The sequence below is a fragment of the Natrix helvetica genome, assembly GCF_964273705.1.
Source record: "Natrix helvetica genome assembly, chromosome: 1".
In the NCBI taxonomy this organism is placed as follows: Eukaryota; Metazoa; Chordata; class Lepidosauria; order Squamata; family Natricidae; genus Natrix; species Natrix helvetica.
Window position 1 is genome coordinate 350,203,941 of NC_138548.1, and position 18,244 is coordinate 350,222,184.

An 18,244-nucleotide genomic window follows, 5' to 3' on the forward strand; every position below is an offset into this window, starting at 1 on the left:
ATTGCTTCTTGTTCTACCCTCAGGTGCTTTGGAAAATAGTTTGACTCCCTCTTCTTTGTGGCAACCCCTGATATTGGAACACTGCTATCATGTCTCCCCTAGTCCTTCTTTCTCTTAAGCTAGACATACCCAGTTCCTGCAACTGTTCTTCATATGTTCTAGTCTCCAGTCCCCTAATCATCTTTGTTGCTCTTCTCTGCACTCTTTCTAGAGTCTCCACATCTTTTTTACATCGTGGCGACCAGAACTGAATGCAGTATTCCAAGTGTGGCCTTACCAAGGCATTATAAAGTGGCATTAACACAGTTATGTTAGGTACAATGGAGCCATAATCCTAAAAAATGAAACGCCAGCAAAATGTTTATTCACAAGACTAGTTTAATCAGTCACCCTTAAGAGCTGGGCTCCTTTATTACCAAAAATAATAAGAGGGTCTCAAAGGGAGGGAGAGAGAGAAAGAGAACACAAGCCACAGCTAAAACATGACTAACTTTCACTACTAGTTTCCCACCAGAAGATACCAGCAGGGATGGAAGTAATGTTAACATGCAGACAAAGTTCCAGAGCCAAGAGGAATACACAGGGGAGGGGGGGGAATTAAAAGTGGATTTTTAAATGGCATGAGAGAGAGAGAGCGTTATAAAAGGAAGCTTGTTTTCTTAAGTTTCTCCCATTGGAGGAAGTCACACCATTTAAAACAAAACACAATTTTTGAATGCCACGAATTCACAAGAGCAAACCTTCCCACCTCAGCTCCCTCCCCCTTTTCTTTTCTGCTTCCTGTCAGAGCAGTGGGGGAAGATAACGTGCTGACTGGAGAACAGCGAGGAGCAATGCAACATGTGGAATCCCCCACCCCCCCCACCCCGCAAAAAAAAAAAAAAAAAACCATCTTGCTGGTAGGCAGGCAGTGAACATCCATCTGAAAGTCAAGTCTCTTTTTGTATTAAAAGCATCGACAGGAAGGTGCTGCTTTCATCTTGGGTGCCGCCGGTCGAGCAATGAGGCTTCCAACCTCAATGAGCAATGGAGGTTTGCTGTGATCGGCCTTGTTTCCAACTACTACACGTAGCTAAGTGACAGAAGCTCTTCTGTCCCTGCCACAGGACTGGGGTGGGTTTGTATTCCAGACAGTCAAGTCACTTCTTTCTCCATCAGGTGAAATTAAATGTGAAGTTTCAGGAAAGTGGCAGAGGTCAGGAATTAAAACCAAGGTCAACGTGGAGAGGCGAGGCCCCCCCCCTTTTATCGTGTCTGTTCAACTGAAAAAAAGAGAAAGTGTCAGGTAAAGGACAGGGCAAGTGAACGGCTCCCGACTAAAATGAAAACGACCCATCATTATAGCCAAGCAAATCAAACTCCCACTGAAGGGCAAGAAATCCCTTTCCTATGTCCCACTCGTTTCGCAATGTCTTCCCTTAAGCTACCTATCAACTTCTTTTATGTTCACTCAAAACCCAATGCCATTGCTCCCCCAGCTAATAAAGTGGATACAAACCATAAAAAGAACAATTATATTTCTCAGAAATAATAATTTGGTTTTATTTCATTTCTTTATTTATTAAATTTATATGCCACCCATCTATCAAGCAACCCCGGGATGTATAATATAAAACAGGGGTGTCAAACTGAAGGCCTGCTGGCCAGACCCAGCCAGCGGGATGGTTAGATCCAGCCTGCAGGGCTGCTGTGAAAACAGTGAAGGACGAGCCCCCGTGATGCCTCTGCCAGCGAAAATGGAGCGCAGGAGGGCAGCTCCGTTTTCGGTTGCAACGGCCTCCTGGAACCTAAAGTTGAGCTCGGGAGGTCCATTTTCGCTGGCAGAATGCTCAGGCCGCGGCCCTCAATGAAATTGAGTTTGACACCCCTGATATAAAATATTCAAATGATAAATATAAAGATGGAAATGAACAAAAATCAGCTAAGGAAGAACCAATGCACAAAAAGGGTGTCCTCTTTAATCCAACATATTAAATCACTAGAATGTAAGTAAGCCTTACAATTTAAACCAAGGTTTTGTTTGGTGATCATTCAAAGTTACAACAGTGCTGGAAAAAGTGACTTATGATCCTTTTTTCTAACTTGTGACTGTTGAAGCATCCCCATCGTCACGTAATCAAAATTAAGACGCTTGACAATTGACTCATATTTAAGATGGTTGTTGTGTCTCAAGGTATCTGATCAGCTTCTGAGACTTTCTGACCAGTAAGGACAATGGGGAAGCCAGATTCACTCAACCGCTATCTTAATAACTGCCATGATTCATTCAACTGTGATAAAAAAGGTTGTAAAATGAGGCAGAATTCACTTAGCAACGTACATTTTGGATTCCATTGTGCTCATAAGTCAAGGACTGTCTGTATACTGAAAGTGGTTCTTTTATATAGACGACGTGGGGATGTTTACACTGTATGTATTATCATCAACTTTTCATTTTCATCTAGAAAGTATAAAGTTTTACTCTGCAAAATGTTTAGCGAGCAATACTATTATGCCATCAGCCATGGGTTTCACCCCACATCCTCTTCCTGGCATACTTATTTGTAAGGATGTGGTGGGCTGGGCTAAAGCACAGTACAGGTAATCCCCGACTTACAACAGTTTGTTTAGAGACTGTTCAGAGTTACAACAGCACTGAAAAAAGTGACTTACGACCGTTTTTCACACCACCTCAAATTCAAACATTTGGCAACTGGTTCATATTTATGACCGATGCTGTATTCCAGGGTCATACGGATGACCTTTTGTGACCTTCTGACCATTAAAGTCAACGGGGAAGCCATATTCCCTTAACAACCGGGTTACTAACTTATCAACTGCAGTGATGCCTTTAACAACTGAGGCAAGAAAGGTTGTAACATGGGGCAAAACCCGCTTAACAAAATGACTCACTCAGTAAACATAAACTTTGGGCTCAATTGTTGTGATCGTCAGTGGAGGAGAAATCGGTAAAACAGACTCACTGTAGGAGGAGATATCGATTTCGTCAGGCAGTTCGCTGATGTTCACTTCAAAGCGATCCTGCACTTCATTTAGGATCTTAGCATCGTTCTCATCCGACACAAAAGTGATTGCCAGGCCCTTTGTGCCAAAGCGGCCAGCACGAGCCACCTAGAATCCAGAAATAAGAAGACGGGAGTCATTTTTTTCCCCCCACAGGAGCCCCAAGTAGGATTCAAACCCAGCCAAAGATCGGTACAGGACTAAAAAAACAAAGTGCTTTCAACCAAGGGCACTTACTCAGGAGCTTGAAAAGAGACATCAGAAAAAAGTCAGAGACTCTAGTCTGAGCAACTCATCATTGTAACTACACCTTGGACTTTCGTGCCCGTCCTCAATTTGGGCACCCAAACCTAGGAAATTTAGGGGGTTGCTTTTTGGACAGCTCAGCTTACCCGGTGCAAATAAGTGTCTGAATCTTCTGGCATATCGTAGTTGAAAGCGATGTTGACTCGCTCGATATCCATGCCGCGGCCAAACAGATTGGTGGCTACCAAGATACGACGCTGGAAATCCTTGAACTGCTGGTACCGCGACAATCTGTGAGACAGCAAATACATGGTAGTGTTTTTCACTATGGAACTTCACCCGTGGTTCAGTCAGAGGCATTAAATTATTTATTTTTTATTTTATTTTTTGAACGCCATGCTGGTCCTTGGCACACATTCCAAAGCCCACCCTGAAAAGGTGGAATCAGGAGCCCAATTTAAGATTCGCCAGATCTTTTATAAGGTAAATATTATATATAAAGGTAAAGGTTCCCCTCACACATACGTGCTAGTCGTTCGTGACTCTAGGGGGCAGTACGCATCTCCGTTTCAAAGCCGGAGTAAGCACTGTCCGAAGATGTCTCCGTGGTCATGTGGCCGGCATGACTAAACACCGAAGGCGCACAGAACGCTGTTACCTTCCCACCAAAGGTGGTCCCTATTTTTTCTACTTGCATTTTTACTGCTGCTAGGTTGGCAGAAGCTAGGACAAGTAATGGGAGCTCACTCTACTACGCAGCACTAGGGATTCGAACTGCCGCCCTTTCTGATCGACAAGCTCAGCATCTTAGCCACTGAGCCACAAAATACCTATTGGCATCCTAAGCTTCTCCCGACTAAAGAATTAAAATAGGGGACTTTTTTTGTCCCAAATTGTCCATGGGCTATAAAGTGATATTGATGATCCCTCATCCATAGGTTACACTTTTTGAACCCTTGCTTCGTAAGATGTTCAATTCCCATTACTGTGATCTAACCCACCAAGACTTTTCTTCTTTCTACACATATTATACACACGCAAAATGTAGGGTGTGTAAAAGTCATTGATTTGAGAATCGAGTATCTCAAATCTCCTTTGAAAAGCTTCAATATTTATGAATGTACTGGAGGTGATCTGAAATTTCCCAGATATGGCATTCCAGACAAAACGCTCATCTCAGGAGCAGATTACCTGTGGAACACATCAATCTGCTTCCGGTTCAGAGAATCTACTCCTAATATTCAGGATCTAACACTGCTCATCTTGATGCGCATGTGAAAAGCAACAAATGCTAAAAGCACCTATCTTTTTTGGAACATTTCAAATGAGAAACAGGCCTTTTCTCCCCGGGATACCCATTTCTTTGTCTAGTTTACCTTCTCGTACAAATCAACTTTTTTGGCAACTTTTTTCCTGCCCCATACATCCCTTCGGCCGATTCGCTCACATAGAGAGGGACTCCTCCGGGTGCCGTCCACTAGGCTGTGCCAGCGGGCGACGCCTAGGGGAAGGGCCTTCTGTGATGGGCCCGACCCTCTGGAATGACCTTCCCGACATTAGAATGACTACGGACCTCCGCTCCTTTCGTCAGAAACTCAAAACCCACCTGTTTCAGCTAGCTGGCCTGGCCTAATTCCAGCTTCCCCACCTCAGTTTTATTTTTAAATTTTTATGATTGGTTTTATGGTCTGAGTTTTTAATTTTTATAAATTCGTACAGGGGCTATTTAATCTAATTTTAGCTATGTATACTATTGTTTGTATGGTTTTTTAAATTTATACCTGTACACCGCCCCGAGTCCCTCGGGGAGAGGGGGCGGTCTAGAAATCTAATTAAATAAATAAATAAATAAGAGAATTTACAACAGTTGCCGCAGGGGCCATTGCTCAGGGCTTAAAAGCATCATCACTGAAGAAGTCAGAGACTCTAGTCTGAGCAAATTCATCACAGCAAAAGGACCCCGCAGGCAGCTGAACCCAGAGCCCCTTCCCGTCACAGCCTTACCTCTCCTCCTGGGGCATGCCCCTATGGATGGCAATGGCTGGGAAGTTCTGCTCCACCAAAAGCTGAGCCAGAGCTATGCAACGCTGCACAGACTTCACAAAGATGACCACCTGGGCAAAGGAAGAGGAAAGTCAACCCTAAGGAACACCAATCAGCCTTCTTAGTTAGGTTTTTTTGAAGCCCCCTCGGGACAACTCCGGAGTTTGTCAAAAAGTGGCAGGTAGGTTTTATTCTTCAGACAACGTAAGCAAAACTCCTGTATGTCAAGGCTACTTTTTTGCCTAAAACTTAGATTCGACAGTCATAGCAGTAGTAGTCAACTCCTAATTCAATTAAGATCCTCAAGCTGTCTTTAAAGACTTACCGCAGGGCCCCTGCAACCAGGCCATCCATGCCCTGACACCTGCCTTGCCTCGCAGTCACAGCACCAACACACCACTTGACCTCCTGCTCCGTTGCGGCCGTGAGCAAGCAGAAGTGGGCCGGTGGCCACATGGGCTCCTGCTGCAAATGGCTGCTGGTGCTGCCGCCGGTGTCAAGGCGTGGATGGCCTAGCTGCAAGAGCCCTGAAGTAAGTCAATGTGTGGCACACGAGGCAGTTCCACCACCACTCTGCCTCGCCTCACAGCCATGGCACTGTGGGCAACCAGATGGAATGGGCAGCAGGGCAGCTGTGTAGACAAGTCTTAAGAAGGGTTTATTTGGGGGGTAGGGCTTATATTAGGCACATGTGTAAAAACATGCTAGGGCTTATTTTCTCATTTTCGGGGAAACAGGATAGTTCTTGATGGCAACCAGAGCAGAATTTTCCTTGCCCAGCAGACTGCTGTTAAGTGAATCAAGCCTACTTTTTGCCATCGTTAAGCAAATCACTGAAGTTGTTAGGCGAATCATGCCATGAAGGTAAACTGGTTTACCTAGCTTTGCTTGTTGGAAGCAGACTGGGAAGGTCCCCAATGGATCACATGATCTAGGGACCCTGCAACTGTCATAAACACAGACTGCCCTTGACTTTCAATTAAGCCCAAACTTTCCCAGTTTCTAAGTGAAACATTTCTTGAGTGATGTTTGCCTCATTCTATGAACTTTTGTGAAGCGGATCACTGCAGTTGTTAATAACATGGTTGTTAAATTAATCTGGCTTCCCCATTGACTTTGCCTGCCAGGCCACAAAAGCTGATCACATGACCCTGGGACCCTGCAACTGCCATGGGTCAGTTGCTACATTTCGATCAATGAACTGTTGTCAAGGACAACCTGTAAATGTTGGTTACTGGCAAGTTTTGATCATGTGACCATGATTGTAAGCGAGGACCAGCTGCCACATTTCTTTCATGATAGCTTCAAATGCTTGCTAAACAAGCGGTTATTAGTCGACGCCACCTGTACTGGGTTTAGTCAGCTCTGGGCCCTCCACCCTTCCCCCACACCAGCCCCCAAGACAGGCTCTATTTCCAGAAAGCACCTGGTTGAACTCCAGCACATCAAGCAGGTCAAACAGCTTGCGGTTCTTCTCGTTGTCTTTCAGTTTGACATAGTATTGCTGCAGACCATGCAGCGTCAGCTTGGTCTCGTCATCCACGAAGATCTCCATAGGCTGAGAAGCAAATCCAGGGCCAGTTAGACCAAAGTAAGACTGACCTGGGCTTGGCGGGGACGGGGGGGGGAGGACAAGCAGCACAGAAGTGCACGGGAGAAACTTTCTCTACCTTAGAACAGGCCCAGAAAACAAAGGCTGGCTAACTCCTTCTGACAATTAACACTCAAAAAAAAAAAAAAAAAAGCCCTGCATGCGTCTAAAGGGACTCAGGGACTCGCTGCCCTGAGTCCCTTTGAGGAGAGGGAGCGGCTTATAAGTCTAATAAATAAATAAATAAAGCAGTGCACACTGGGAAGCAGTGGTCTCCCTTCTCAGCCAAGGGTTTATCCTGCAAAACATTCTGTGAATGAGAGCTAACGTCACCTTTTTAAAATATATCTCTTGTTACAAGACGTTAATATTATTGTCTTAAAAGAATTTTCGAGTCACATCGGGACTCTGTGTATCGTCTTCAAATAATCCCTTTTTCAAATAGGGATTCAAAGCTTCGATAATCCCCCTTTTCACTGCCTGAAATTTTTAAAAAACAACCACATGGAGAACACCTACTTATAGGGGGAAAAAAGGGGTTTACTGAAATACTCCAGCTACCTTAACTGCCACCTGTCACTTCTCCAAGACATTTAATATTTAACCATGCAGAGGGTTGTATCTTAACCTGCTTGGCCTAAAGGGATAAGAAAGACCTGGACAACAAAGAAAAGGAGCTGCCATTTCTTTCCTTCCTTATAAGAGAAGACATCCTTTTTGATCTGCTCGTATCAGACCAGTAAATCGCCTGATTTGGAACTCAAAGGCCCCTGTCCAACTCATTTCAGGGTTCTTATTAATGCACTCTAAAAGCAGGGGTGGGGAACGATGGCCCCTTTATGACTTGCAGACTTCAACTCCCAGAATTCCCGAGCCAGTAGGAATTCTGGGAGTCGAAGTCCGCAAGTCATAAAAGGAACCATCGTTCCCCACCTCTGCTCTAAAGAGTTAACTTTTCTGCCTCATAATTTTATGGAAAATGCCCAGATTATTGCCCTCCCTACTGCGAAGGCTCTGAAATAAATCCCTTTCCCACTTGGCACAGGGGGAGGAAGGAGAAAAGAGGGTTACAGAAAATAACGCTTTTTTGCCCGTTCCAAAAAAAGGATAAAACTTCTCCTCCGGGTCACCAGGCGTCCGCTCCACTGGGCTGCCTCCGATTGTTCGGATCCCTCGGGGAGTCTTTTCGCCGCAGGTCTCCAGAATGCGTGGGCGGGGAGGGGCGGGGCAAGGAAGGGCAGGATCAGGAACACACAGGCCGCAGTTGTGTCTTGTGCGTAATGTGTGTATCATCAGGTTAACGCGGGGTGGCGAGTGGGCGGGGTGGGGGGTTGGGAGGAGAAAAAAAGGCTACCACTTGCCTGGGTGTGTGTGGGCCAGGATCTTCTGAAGGTGGGTGCGTGTGTGGGCCAGGATCTTCTGTGCACGGTGCTGACACAAGCAGGCAAATTCCACGCAGAGGGAGGGAACTGGGGCAGCAAGGGAGTGCTGCCCATGTTGCGCCGCTTGCCAGGTGGGAAAGCATAAAGAGGATGCCTTCTGGGACGGATCCGCCCTGAGTAAAATGTAGATGATCTCTAAGCTAAGTGTGCCAGAGAGGCAAAATCAAGATCATAGCTGAAGTGCTGTTGTGACCCTATTGGGAGAGGTGCTGTCGCTCGTGTGTGCAAAGGAGGCTCTTGGCGTCACCCGAATGATCTTCCGGAAAGTTATATGTGTCTCCTACAGATGCCTTAGCGGAACTGGCTAGGTGAGGGGCAGCAAGGGTGCAGCCCAATGAGCTGTAAAGAGTGGTAGTGTTTTCCGCGCCGGCCCCCTTCTCCTTCCCTGGATGGGGAGAGGGAGGGAGAGAGGTAGGCTGACCGGCCAGGTGGGTAAAGAAGGTAGAAGGGTTTTAATTACGTCTTGCATGAATTTGCGGCACACGGGGCGGATTTCCTTGCCGAGAGTAGCACTGAACATCATGACCTGCTTTTCATGCAGGGTCATGCGGAAGATCTCCTGGACATCTCGACGCATATCTGGGAGGGAAAAAGGGCCAACAGGTTAACAATAGCTACTTGAGTTAAACATACACAAACATATCTCAAAGCCTTGGAAAAAAACAGCCCTGGGGGCGCAGTGGTTAGAATGCAGGCTAAGTCTGCCCAACGCCTGCAGTTCGGATCTCACCAGGCTCAAGGCTGACTCAGCCTTCCATCCTTCCAAGGTGGGTAAAATGGGGACCCAGATTGTTGGGGGCAATAGGCTGACTCTGTAAAACCACTTAGAAAGGGCTGTGAAGCACTATGTAAGTCTAATTGCTATTGCAAACCCTAGTGCTGTGGTGGTTAGAATGCAGTATTGCAGGCTAATTCTGCCCACTGAAAGCAGTTCGATCCTGACCAGCTCAAGATTGATTCAGCTTTTTATCCTTCTGAGGTAGAGGACTCAGATTGTTGAGGCAACACGCCCACAATAGTAAACTGCTCAGAGTGTGAAAGCACTTTGGAGCAGTATATACCATATTTTTCGGAGTATAAGACGCACCTTTTCCTTCAAAAAAATTAAAATAAAATAAAAGGGGTGTGTGTGAAAATCTGGGTGCGTCTTATACACTGAATACAGCATTTTTGGCTTTCTGAAACCCCACTCCCTTTGCAAAAATGGCCATGCAGAGCCTTTAGGAAACTTCCAGAGTGCTCCTGGGGGCTGGGGAGGGCAGAAATGAGTGAATAACGGGCCATTTTTTGCTCATTTCTGCTCCCCCCAGCAGCACTCTACAAGCCTCCTAAAGGCTATGCATGCCCATTTTTGGGAGGTCTGCAGAGTGCAAAAAACATTTTTTTTATTTGCCTCTTTAAAATCTTGGTGCGCCTTATACTCCGAAAAATACGGTAAGTCAAAGTGCTATTGCTATTATTAATGGATATATCTATGTCGTTGCTATAAAGCACTATGGAGTGATATATGAATCTAAATGCTATTGCTATTAAAATATATTTTTTAAAATTTTATCTTCTCTACAGATCATATTGAGTTACACAATTGCCTCAATTTTAAAAGAGAGACAGCCAAAGTCAGAAAATACCCATAATAAGGTAACAATAGTCTGAGAAGAAGGGAGAATCTTCCTATTCTTCCTTGCCTTCATAGAACTACAAAGGGCACAAGGTAGATTTCCGGATTCTGTAAAGCTCTGACTTTTCTTTCTATTCCACAATACCCTTAACACTCACCAAGCTGCTCAAGCATTTTGTCACATTCGTCCAGGATGAAATGCTTGATATGTTTGAGGTTAAGGCTCTTGTTGCGGGCCAAAGCCAGGATGCGGCCCGGGGTCCCCACCACAATGTGGGGGCAGTTCTTCTTCAGAACCTCTTCATCCTTCTTGATGGACAGGCCCCCAAAGAACACTGCTACCTATGGGAGGGAAGAATGAAAGAATATTGTCTTCAGCTTAATCAACCACCTGAGTTTTCAGGGGTGCTAAGTAGCAGAATATTGTGCCAAATCTGACACAACCCAAGAAAATTTTTGAATCCTTTCCTATTTTTATGTTAAAGAGATGTTAAGTCTTTCTCCAGTGCCTAGAGAAGTGGTTCTCGACCGTTTTTTTTACCATGAACCCCTTTTAAATGCATTTTGCAGCCACGGACAGATAACACAAAGTCAAATTTAAATCATTATATTTCTTCAAGCTTTTGTGGATCCCCTGTGACACCCCCCCCCCCCGGGTCCATGGACCACAGGTTGAGAACCACTGGCAGCTGAGATGGAACAGACAAGAATATAGATCATAGCAAGATGGAGGTGCTGTTTTGTTTAGAATCCATCAGTTTCCAGAATGCTTATTTAGCTCTGGACAGGCTAATACTACCCCTAGAACAGCAGGTTAACAACTTGGGTCGTTTAGGACTCATGTCCTCTGGTGGAACAGTAAACGGTAGTTATGCTATCCCAGGGGTTCCAAACCGGGGGTGCTGGGACCCGCTGGAGGTACAAGATGTTATTCTAGGGAGTGTAGAAACTCGGGGTTAGAAGTTTCAAAATTATAGTGTTTATGCATAATTATATATATATAATATATATATTACTTTTGTACGGGGTGTGGGAATATATCAGAAGCATTCTAGGGGTGCGGGTTATAGAAAAGGTTGGGAACCCCTGTGCTATCCAATGCAGCCTTCTCTAGACTGGGTGACTATGGTATCAGTAATGTGTCCTTAACTTGAACTGAGAGACTGCAATCTATTTTGCTGAGGGCTGCTCTCAAAGTCAATTCAGAAGCTACAGTCGTTGAGTATAGCTGCTCCCTTGGCTGTAGTCAACAGCGTACAGAACAACAACACTGGTTTTGCAGGACCAAGCTTCAGGCACTATCACCTGTTAAGTTCTTTCTATGGTTCATATCTTTTTTTAAATTATCAAACTTCTAGGCCACCCATCTCACCAAAGCAACTGTTAACCTTCTAACCCAGGTTCTGCCCTCCCACTCAACAATGGCAGATAGAAGCGGCTCAAAGTCCCTAGCCTGTGAGAAATTAAAGGGGAAGGTGCTTCAAAATAAGGCTTTTTAGGAGCAGCCCAATGTTAATCCTCCCTCCTGAAGTTAGAATGGCTCTTTCCCCGTTATATTTTGGAAAGAAGTTAAGGTCGCATCACTGTATGTGTTTTTTTATTTAATGAACATAATAATAATTCGTGTCACATGGCTTTTGTGAGCTGCCTAGGATCAAGAGTTGGCATAGACAAAGAAATAATTATCTGAATTTGTTCACTCCCATGATGATAAATGAGAGCAGAATCTTGACGATTCAGAAGAGGAACAACTTCCTGTCTCTCACCTTGACAGTGGGCATGTACTTGGAGAACCGTTCATATTCTTTACTAATCTGGAAGGCCAGTTCACGCGTGTGACACATCACCAGTACAGAAACCTGTGAAAGAGGACAAAAATAATTTATAATTTCTCCTATCGCCTCTGCTTTATTCTTAGCCCACCTGTATGATCAGGCTTCAAACATCTGTGCCCCTCTAGCATCAGTGTGTGTGTGTGTGTGTATGTGTGGTGTCTGTATTTCATTGACATACCTGTCCTGTTATTGGTTCCAACTGTTGAAGTGTAGCGAGAACGAAGACAGCAGTCTTGCCCATGCCAGACTTGGCCTGGCACAGGACATCCATGCCCAAGATTGCCTGTGGGATGCACTCGTGTTGCACTGGATTGAGAATAAGGGCAGAATTAACACCTGGTGCCACTGAGATCGCAGAAGCCCAAGTTCTCCATGGAAGAAGTCACTCAACTCACCTTCTGAAGGGTGCTCAAAGCCACAGTCAACAATGGCACGCAAGAGTTCTGGTTTTAATAGGAAATCACGGAAGCCAGAACTGTGGATGGAGACATAGGATCCCTTGACGTCTTTCTTAGATGGGACATCCACCCCTTCTCCAGCTGCTTGGTTTTCCACCTCATCATCTTCATAATCCAGCAGCTCATTGTCAACGTCATTCTCGGTCATGGTGATGCCTCCCTATCTAAAAACTGAGATAAAGGCTTTAAGTGAGCCAAAGTGTTTTAGAAAAGAAATTCCCAACATTATCAATATACTGCAGAGCACCAATTAAAAAAAGCATTACAAGCCACAGTGATCTCTAACCCTTTCAAGAGAGCAGTCATGTTGTAGCACCAGCCTGTGAGGCATCTGCAAACTAAGACTTCTACATTCATAACTTAGCCCAAGGCCCTTTCTATTGCATGGTATTATAACTCTACTCCAAGTTATTATGGCACAAGATTTAAGTTCATTTCACAAGGATTAGGGGCACATTTGGGGTTTCGAGAGCAAGTGATAAGCAAACTCCCACAATGGCTGTCACGAAAGACTTGCCCATGCACAAAATGACTACCACATTAAATCATTCTACCACAAAAATAAATTTAGCCAAGATATACTCCCATTGCATAGAGCTTTGTTAACTCGTTCCTGCAAATAAATAACTTCAGCAAATGATGCCACCTTCATATTACCAGAATCTCTTAAAAAGCCAGGTGAAATACAAAGGAAAGTATCTGAGAACACCTCAGGAATATATTATTTTTGGTTGCATGAAGCTATATCGTGGCTTACCATTATGTGCAAACCAGGATTCAATTGTTACTTGATTTTGCTATTAATAATTTTCAAAAAAAATTGATGAATTCTGGTTTACCCGTAAGAGTACTTGTAAGCTGGAAACCTAGATCTGGGCTGCAAAAATCCAGACAGCCACCAAAGGGAAGTGAGATCCAGTTTAATTTTACTGCCATCCAGTGACTACCTGATTTTGCAGATAAGATCTGATTAGTCACAATGAAATCAATATGCCATGCCACAGATTATCAATCATCCATTGTTATTATAACAAATGACTGTGCTGGCATAAGTACTTCTATTGTACAGATTTACAACCATTCATTCAGTGATTGTCCAAAGTTACAATGGCACCGAAAAAAATAATTTATAATCTATCCTCACACTTATGGCTGCCGTGGTATCCCAGTGTCACATGATCAAAATCTAGCATGCATTTAAGATGGTTGCAGCTTCCCAGGGTTATGTGATCACCAACTGCTATCTTTCAGCTGGCTTCCAACAACCTAAATCACAGGGGGAAGCCAGATTCACTTAATAACAGGATTCATTTAACTGCAGTTATTTGCTTAACACCAACCATGGCAAAAAGATCATAAACCTGGGCATAACATCCAACTCACTCAATAATCCCCTTGCTCAGCAATGGAAATTCTGGTCTTAATTATAGTTGTAAGTCAAGGACTGCCTGTATGTTCCTTTTGTAGGAAACATCAAAGTGTTGTAATACATATGAAAGTGTAAACGCTATGCAAATAGGATTTAAGTAACAATCTTTGCCTTAAGACAGGGATAGCCAATAAGCAACCTTTGCAAGTCTAAGTACTCCTGAAGTCCCAATATTTGCAAAAAGCATGGCAAAGATGTTGGAAGTACTGTACTGCAACAGTTCAGCTGCATGAGGCGCACCTCAGCATCCAGGTTTCCGTGAAATAGGCAGACTCAAGAACAATTTGCAAATCCCCCCCACCTTAAATTTCACTCTGAAATCAGCTATCAAAGCAAGATCAGTAAAGAAAACCATCTCCTATCTTTTCTGACCACTTCCTAGAGCCAAGAAGAAATCCTGGATGAAAGAGATCCTGTGTATTAATACTGTGAATTTCTCAGGGAGTTTAACCTTTAAACTAAGGAATTAAGCTCCTTACATCCATTTAACCCTGGAACGAACCCCTGATCTATATGAATGCTAGTATGCATGAACATGTTTCCGTTCTTCAAGAAAAGATGCAGCTATTTAATCCGAAAGATAAACAGGAAGCAAATGCAGGATGCTCAGGCTAGCAACAATTCTTAATTACTACAGTAAAAATATATAATCATGTATTGTAAAGTCAGTTTTTCTGGGAGGGGGGGCTACAGAAATCATTGTATTCGCCTCATTAGACAATACTTCAGATTTTTCTTCCTTTACAGATAAAGGGCCCGTTTAAAAAAATGGAGGGGGGAGGCGTTACAAAAACTGCCGTAGTGTGCATCTATAAGATTAGCTTGTCGACTAGTTTTTTTTCTGGGGTGGAGCACAAGAGATCTCTCGATCTAACGGACCAGGCCTAAAAGACGAAAGTAATATCGGGTAGCCGATGTTTCTCGATTACGATCGGCCCAAGAAACGCACCCAACGCGCAAAAAAAGGCGCCATCTTTAATTTCAGGCTTTTACTACAATACAGGGTCTACGGCGCACGCTCCCCATTGTAAAATTTGGGCTCGGGGGTGAAGAAATGACCATCCAAAAAAGAAGAATCGGAAAGGCAAATGCCCGAAGGAACCTTACCTGCCTCGATATACGACGGATGACTAACCGCAGCGCCTATAAACGGGCGATTATCAAAGAGCAGTTTACCTTACACAGAGGGGAGGACTTCGACGAGTTAATGCCGAGACGCGGTCACAGCGGAAAGAAAGCCACTTCCGTTAGGTGATGGGCGTAACCGGAAGCGACTGGAGAGACCTGCGGTGAGGACCCCGCGCCGTTGCTGTTGGTTTTTTTTTTTGGCGCCTTTTGTCTAACTGAGTGCCCGATAAAAAAAAATAAACTTTAAAAAGATGATTACATCTCTCATCTTTTAAAATAATAATTTGTAAATGATGCTATTATTTGTGAGTTTTCGTTCGATCCTATTTTAATACAGGATTCTTGGGATGGATTTTGAAGGCGTCCTCCCAATGGGAGTAAACTGGTGCTGGCTCACAATTGGTCAGTAAAGCCACGTGGTTCACTTTTAAATCATCGTATTTATTTCATGTTAAAAACGTTGTGTTCTACCAGTAGCTGGTTCTCAGAAAAGAATTACGTAATTCTTGTGCAACAGTATTACGGCCAATAACTCAACGGGGGTGGTTCTGCAGAAAACACCAGTTAAATTTCTACCCCAATCTTATAATAATTTAAAAAAAAAAACAGAATTGGAAGAGATCTTGTAGGTCATCTAGTCCAACCCCCTAATCAAGCGAATGACCCTATAGGATTTCTGACAAGTAGCTCTCCAGTCAATCAGAATAGAGATGCTTAAATTTCTTTCTAAAATCTTTGGCTCAATCCATGGATTGATTGTTTATTCTACTTCATCCCTTTGTATTTCCAATAGGCTGCTATTCAAGGTACAAGAGCTTGGGAACTAAAGCAAAATATAAAGATTTCTAATAGTTACCGGTATCTATGGAGAGTCTCTGTCATCCAGGTTGTGGCTGTCCCAAAAATGCTTTTTCAAAAGGAAGCTGGACTTTTCTTTATTTTTTTCCTTGAAGGCCTTTCACTTCTCATCCAGAAAGCTTCTTCAGTTTCCTCCCCCCCCCCCCCATTAAGAACTGAAGAAGCTTCTTGGATGAGAAGCAAAATATCTTCAAGGAAAAAACAAAGAAGTGCCTGAATGCCTTTTGAAAAAGCACCCTTGGGATTTCTAACAGTTCCTATTGGCATTTTATTTCCATTCTCACTGGCTGTGACTTTGGGGTACAGCAATCTGGCATTGTTAGATCTGGGCAACGAGAGACAGACTGCGGACACGAAGTGACTTAACAGCTCTTTATTAGTAATAATAGTGATCCAGCTTCCTCTGAGGTCGGAGGGTTCCCCTTTTATAGGGAGTGGGCACGCCCCTCGACCAATCAGAGGAATACCTGTTTCCCGCTGTAGGAGCGGACCAGAGGGAAGACTTATCCCGATATATGTTAATATCTAACACCCCTCCCCTCCTAGATGGGACGTTACGGTAGGTGACATAGTCCTTTAGGTAGGTGGGTGTTTGTCTTGCTCGGGAGGAACGTCGTAGTTCAGGTTGGGTTGAAGTGCTTGCAGGATCGGGTGCATGTTGGTTCGAAGTAGTTGCAGGATCGGGTGCATTTCCTTTTTCCCGTTCTGGAGGTCTTTCGCTTTCGTTGCTTGGGCATTCAGGAGCTAGTTCGGCTGCGTTGACTGGGGGTTCTTCAGCTGCGTGCGTGTTGTCCTGTTCCACGCTTAGCTCGCCGGTGTCGTTGTTCCCTGCGATGGAGTTTTCCTGCGGTTGGCTCTCTGTAGACAGGAAACTTTCGCCTTCATCCCTGATGTTGGAGTGTGCAAGGCGACCTCGAAGTTGATCGATGTGCCTTTTCCAATTTCGCCCATCTTCTAGCTCCAGCAAATACGATCGAGGACCCGTGATGCCAATGACCTTTGCTGGCATCCACAATGTCCCCCCTGTGTAGTTGTGAGCATATACTGAGTCCCCTACTCTGAAAGACCGGACCTTGCTTGTAGAGTCTGGGGGAGCCGTGGCAGAGTAATTCGGGTGGAGCCGGTCCAGGTGAGACCGTAGGCGGCGACCCATGAGTAGTTCAGCGGGGCTCCTACCCGTCGTTGCGCTCGGGGTAATGTGTTGAATGAGGAGGTAATGGTCAATGCGTGTTTGCCAATCACCTGGACCCATCCTAGCGAGGGCCTCTTTCGCGAATCGCACCATTCTCTCTGCCTGACCGTTGGATGCTGGATGGAATGGCGCGATGAGGGCATGCCTGATTCCCAAACCCGCTAAAAATGTTTCAAACTGCATGGCCGTGAATTGGGGCCCGTTATCGGACACTAAAAGATCTGGTAGACCATGGGTGGCGAAGAGCCGCCGAAGAACCTTTATGACTGCCTCTGCCGTGGTTGACGTCATTAAGACTACATCTAGCCATTTAGAATAAGCATCTACAACTATGAGGAAGGTTTGACCCTGGAATGGCCCTGCAAAATCAATGTGTATACGTGACCAGGGTGCCCTGGGTTTTTCCCATTCTGTGGCGGGCGCTTCCGGGGGTGCTGGTCTCGACTCCTGACATGGGTCGCAAGTGGCCACCCACTCCTCTATTTCTTTGTCCATGTTTGGCCACCACACGTAACTTCTCGCTAACGCTTTCATTCTCACGATCCCCGGGTGACCCATATGCAAAGCATCTAATACATTTTTTCGTAGAGCATAAGGAATAACAACTCGATCCCCCCACAACAAACATCCCTGTAATACTGAGAGTTCGTCCCGTTTCGACCAAAACATTTTAAATTCCGGGTCCACATTTCCCTTCGGCCACCCCCTCCATACCCAAGTTTGCACTTGCTTTATTAAATTGTCTTTAGAGGAGAACCTTGCAACATCGTAGGAAGAAACCGGTCCCGAATCCAAACAGTCAATGAGCAATACCGGTACTTCTGGAGTGGGGTCTGGTAAAATATCTGGTAATGGGCAACGGCTGAGCGCGTCTGCGTGTCCTAGAGTGGAGCCCGGTCGATGAATTAACTTGTAGGAGTACGCAGCCAGGAAAACAGTCCACCTGGTCATGCGTGGAGAAAGGGAGACCGGAGTGGGGCGGTTTCCCGCCAAAAGTCCCAACAGCGGTTTGTGATCTGTGATCAGTTCAAAGTCGCGGCCGTAGAGGTATTCATGGAAACGTTTTACACCAGCTACGGCAGCCAGCGCTTCTCTGTCCATTTGGCTGTAGTTCCTTTCGGCCGATGAAAGAGTTCTGGAGTAGAAAGCAATGGGTGCTTCTTTTCCGTCGGGCATCCTGTGGCTGAGGACTGCTCCAACTCCAAAAGGCGATGCGTCGCAGGTCAATACTAGCGGTAGAGTCTGACTGTATTGAACAAGTAGTGAGTCAGCGGTGAGCAGGCGCTTTACCCCGGCGAAAGCTGCAGCTTCGGTTCGTCCCCATTTCCATGGTGCGTTCCTCTGGAGTAGACGGTGTAGAGGCTCAGCAACGGTCGCCTTCTGTCTCAGAAAAACGCTGTA

The 18,244-nt window shown here is 45.0% G+C and overlaps 1 protein-coding gene and 1 long non-coding RNA gene across 4 annotated transcripts; one reads left to right on the forward strand and one right to left on the reverse strand.

The window, feature by feature from the left end:
• Nucleotides 1-360: 360 nt before the first annotated feature.
• Nucleotides 361-14,959, reverse strand: DDX39B (DExD-box helicase 39B). Of its 3 annotated transcripts, none has more exons than XM_081938956.1 (11): nt 14,842-14,959; nt 12,174-12,407; nt 11,957-12,084; nt 11,710-11,802; nt 10,102-10,285; nt 8,786-8,904; nt 6,719-6,850; nt 5,254-5,363; nt 3,396-3,540; nt 2,893-3,111; nt 361-1,262 (listed from the first exon to the last, which is right to left on the reverse strand). In XM_081938956.1, the coding sequence occupies exons 2-10, from the start codon at nt 12,382-12,384 to the stop codon at nt 2,893-2,895; spliced, it is 1,341 nt and encodes a 446-aa protein (XP_081795082.1). In that variant the 5' UTR covers nt 12,385-12,407; nt 14,842-14,959; the 3' UTR covers nt 361-1,262. The 3 variants fall into 3 exon arrangements, with proteins under 3 accessions (XP_081795082.1, XP_081795081.1, XP_081795083.1); XM_081938955.1 differs by having other exon boundaries at nt 14,773-14,933; XM_081938957.1 differs by having other exon boundaries at nt 2,964-3,111; nt 14,773-14,931.
• On the forward strand, nt 6,846-7,383 carry LOC309384978. Its single transcript, XR_014174137.1, has 2 exons — nt 6,846-7,047; nt 7,133-7,383. It is a non-coding gene; the product is annotated as an uncharacterized lncRNA (long non-coding RNA).
• Nucleotides 14,960-18,244: the final 3,285 nt, after the last annotated feature.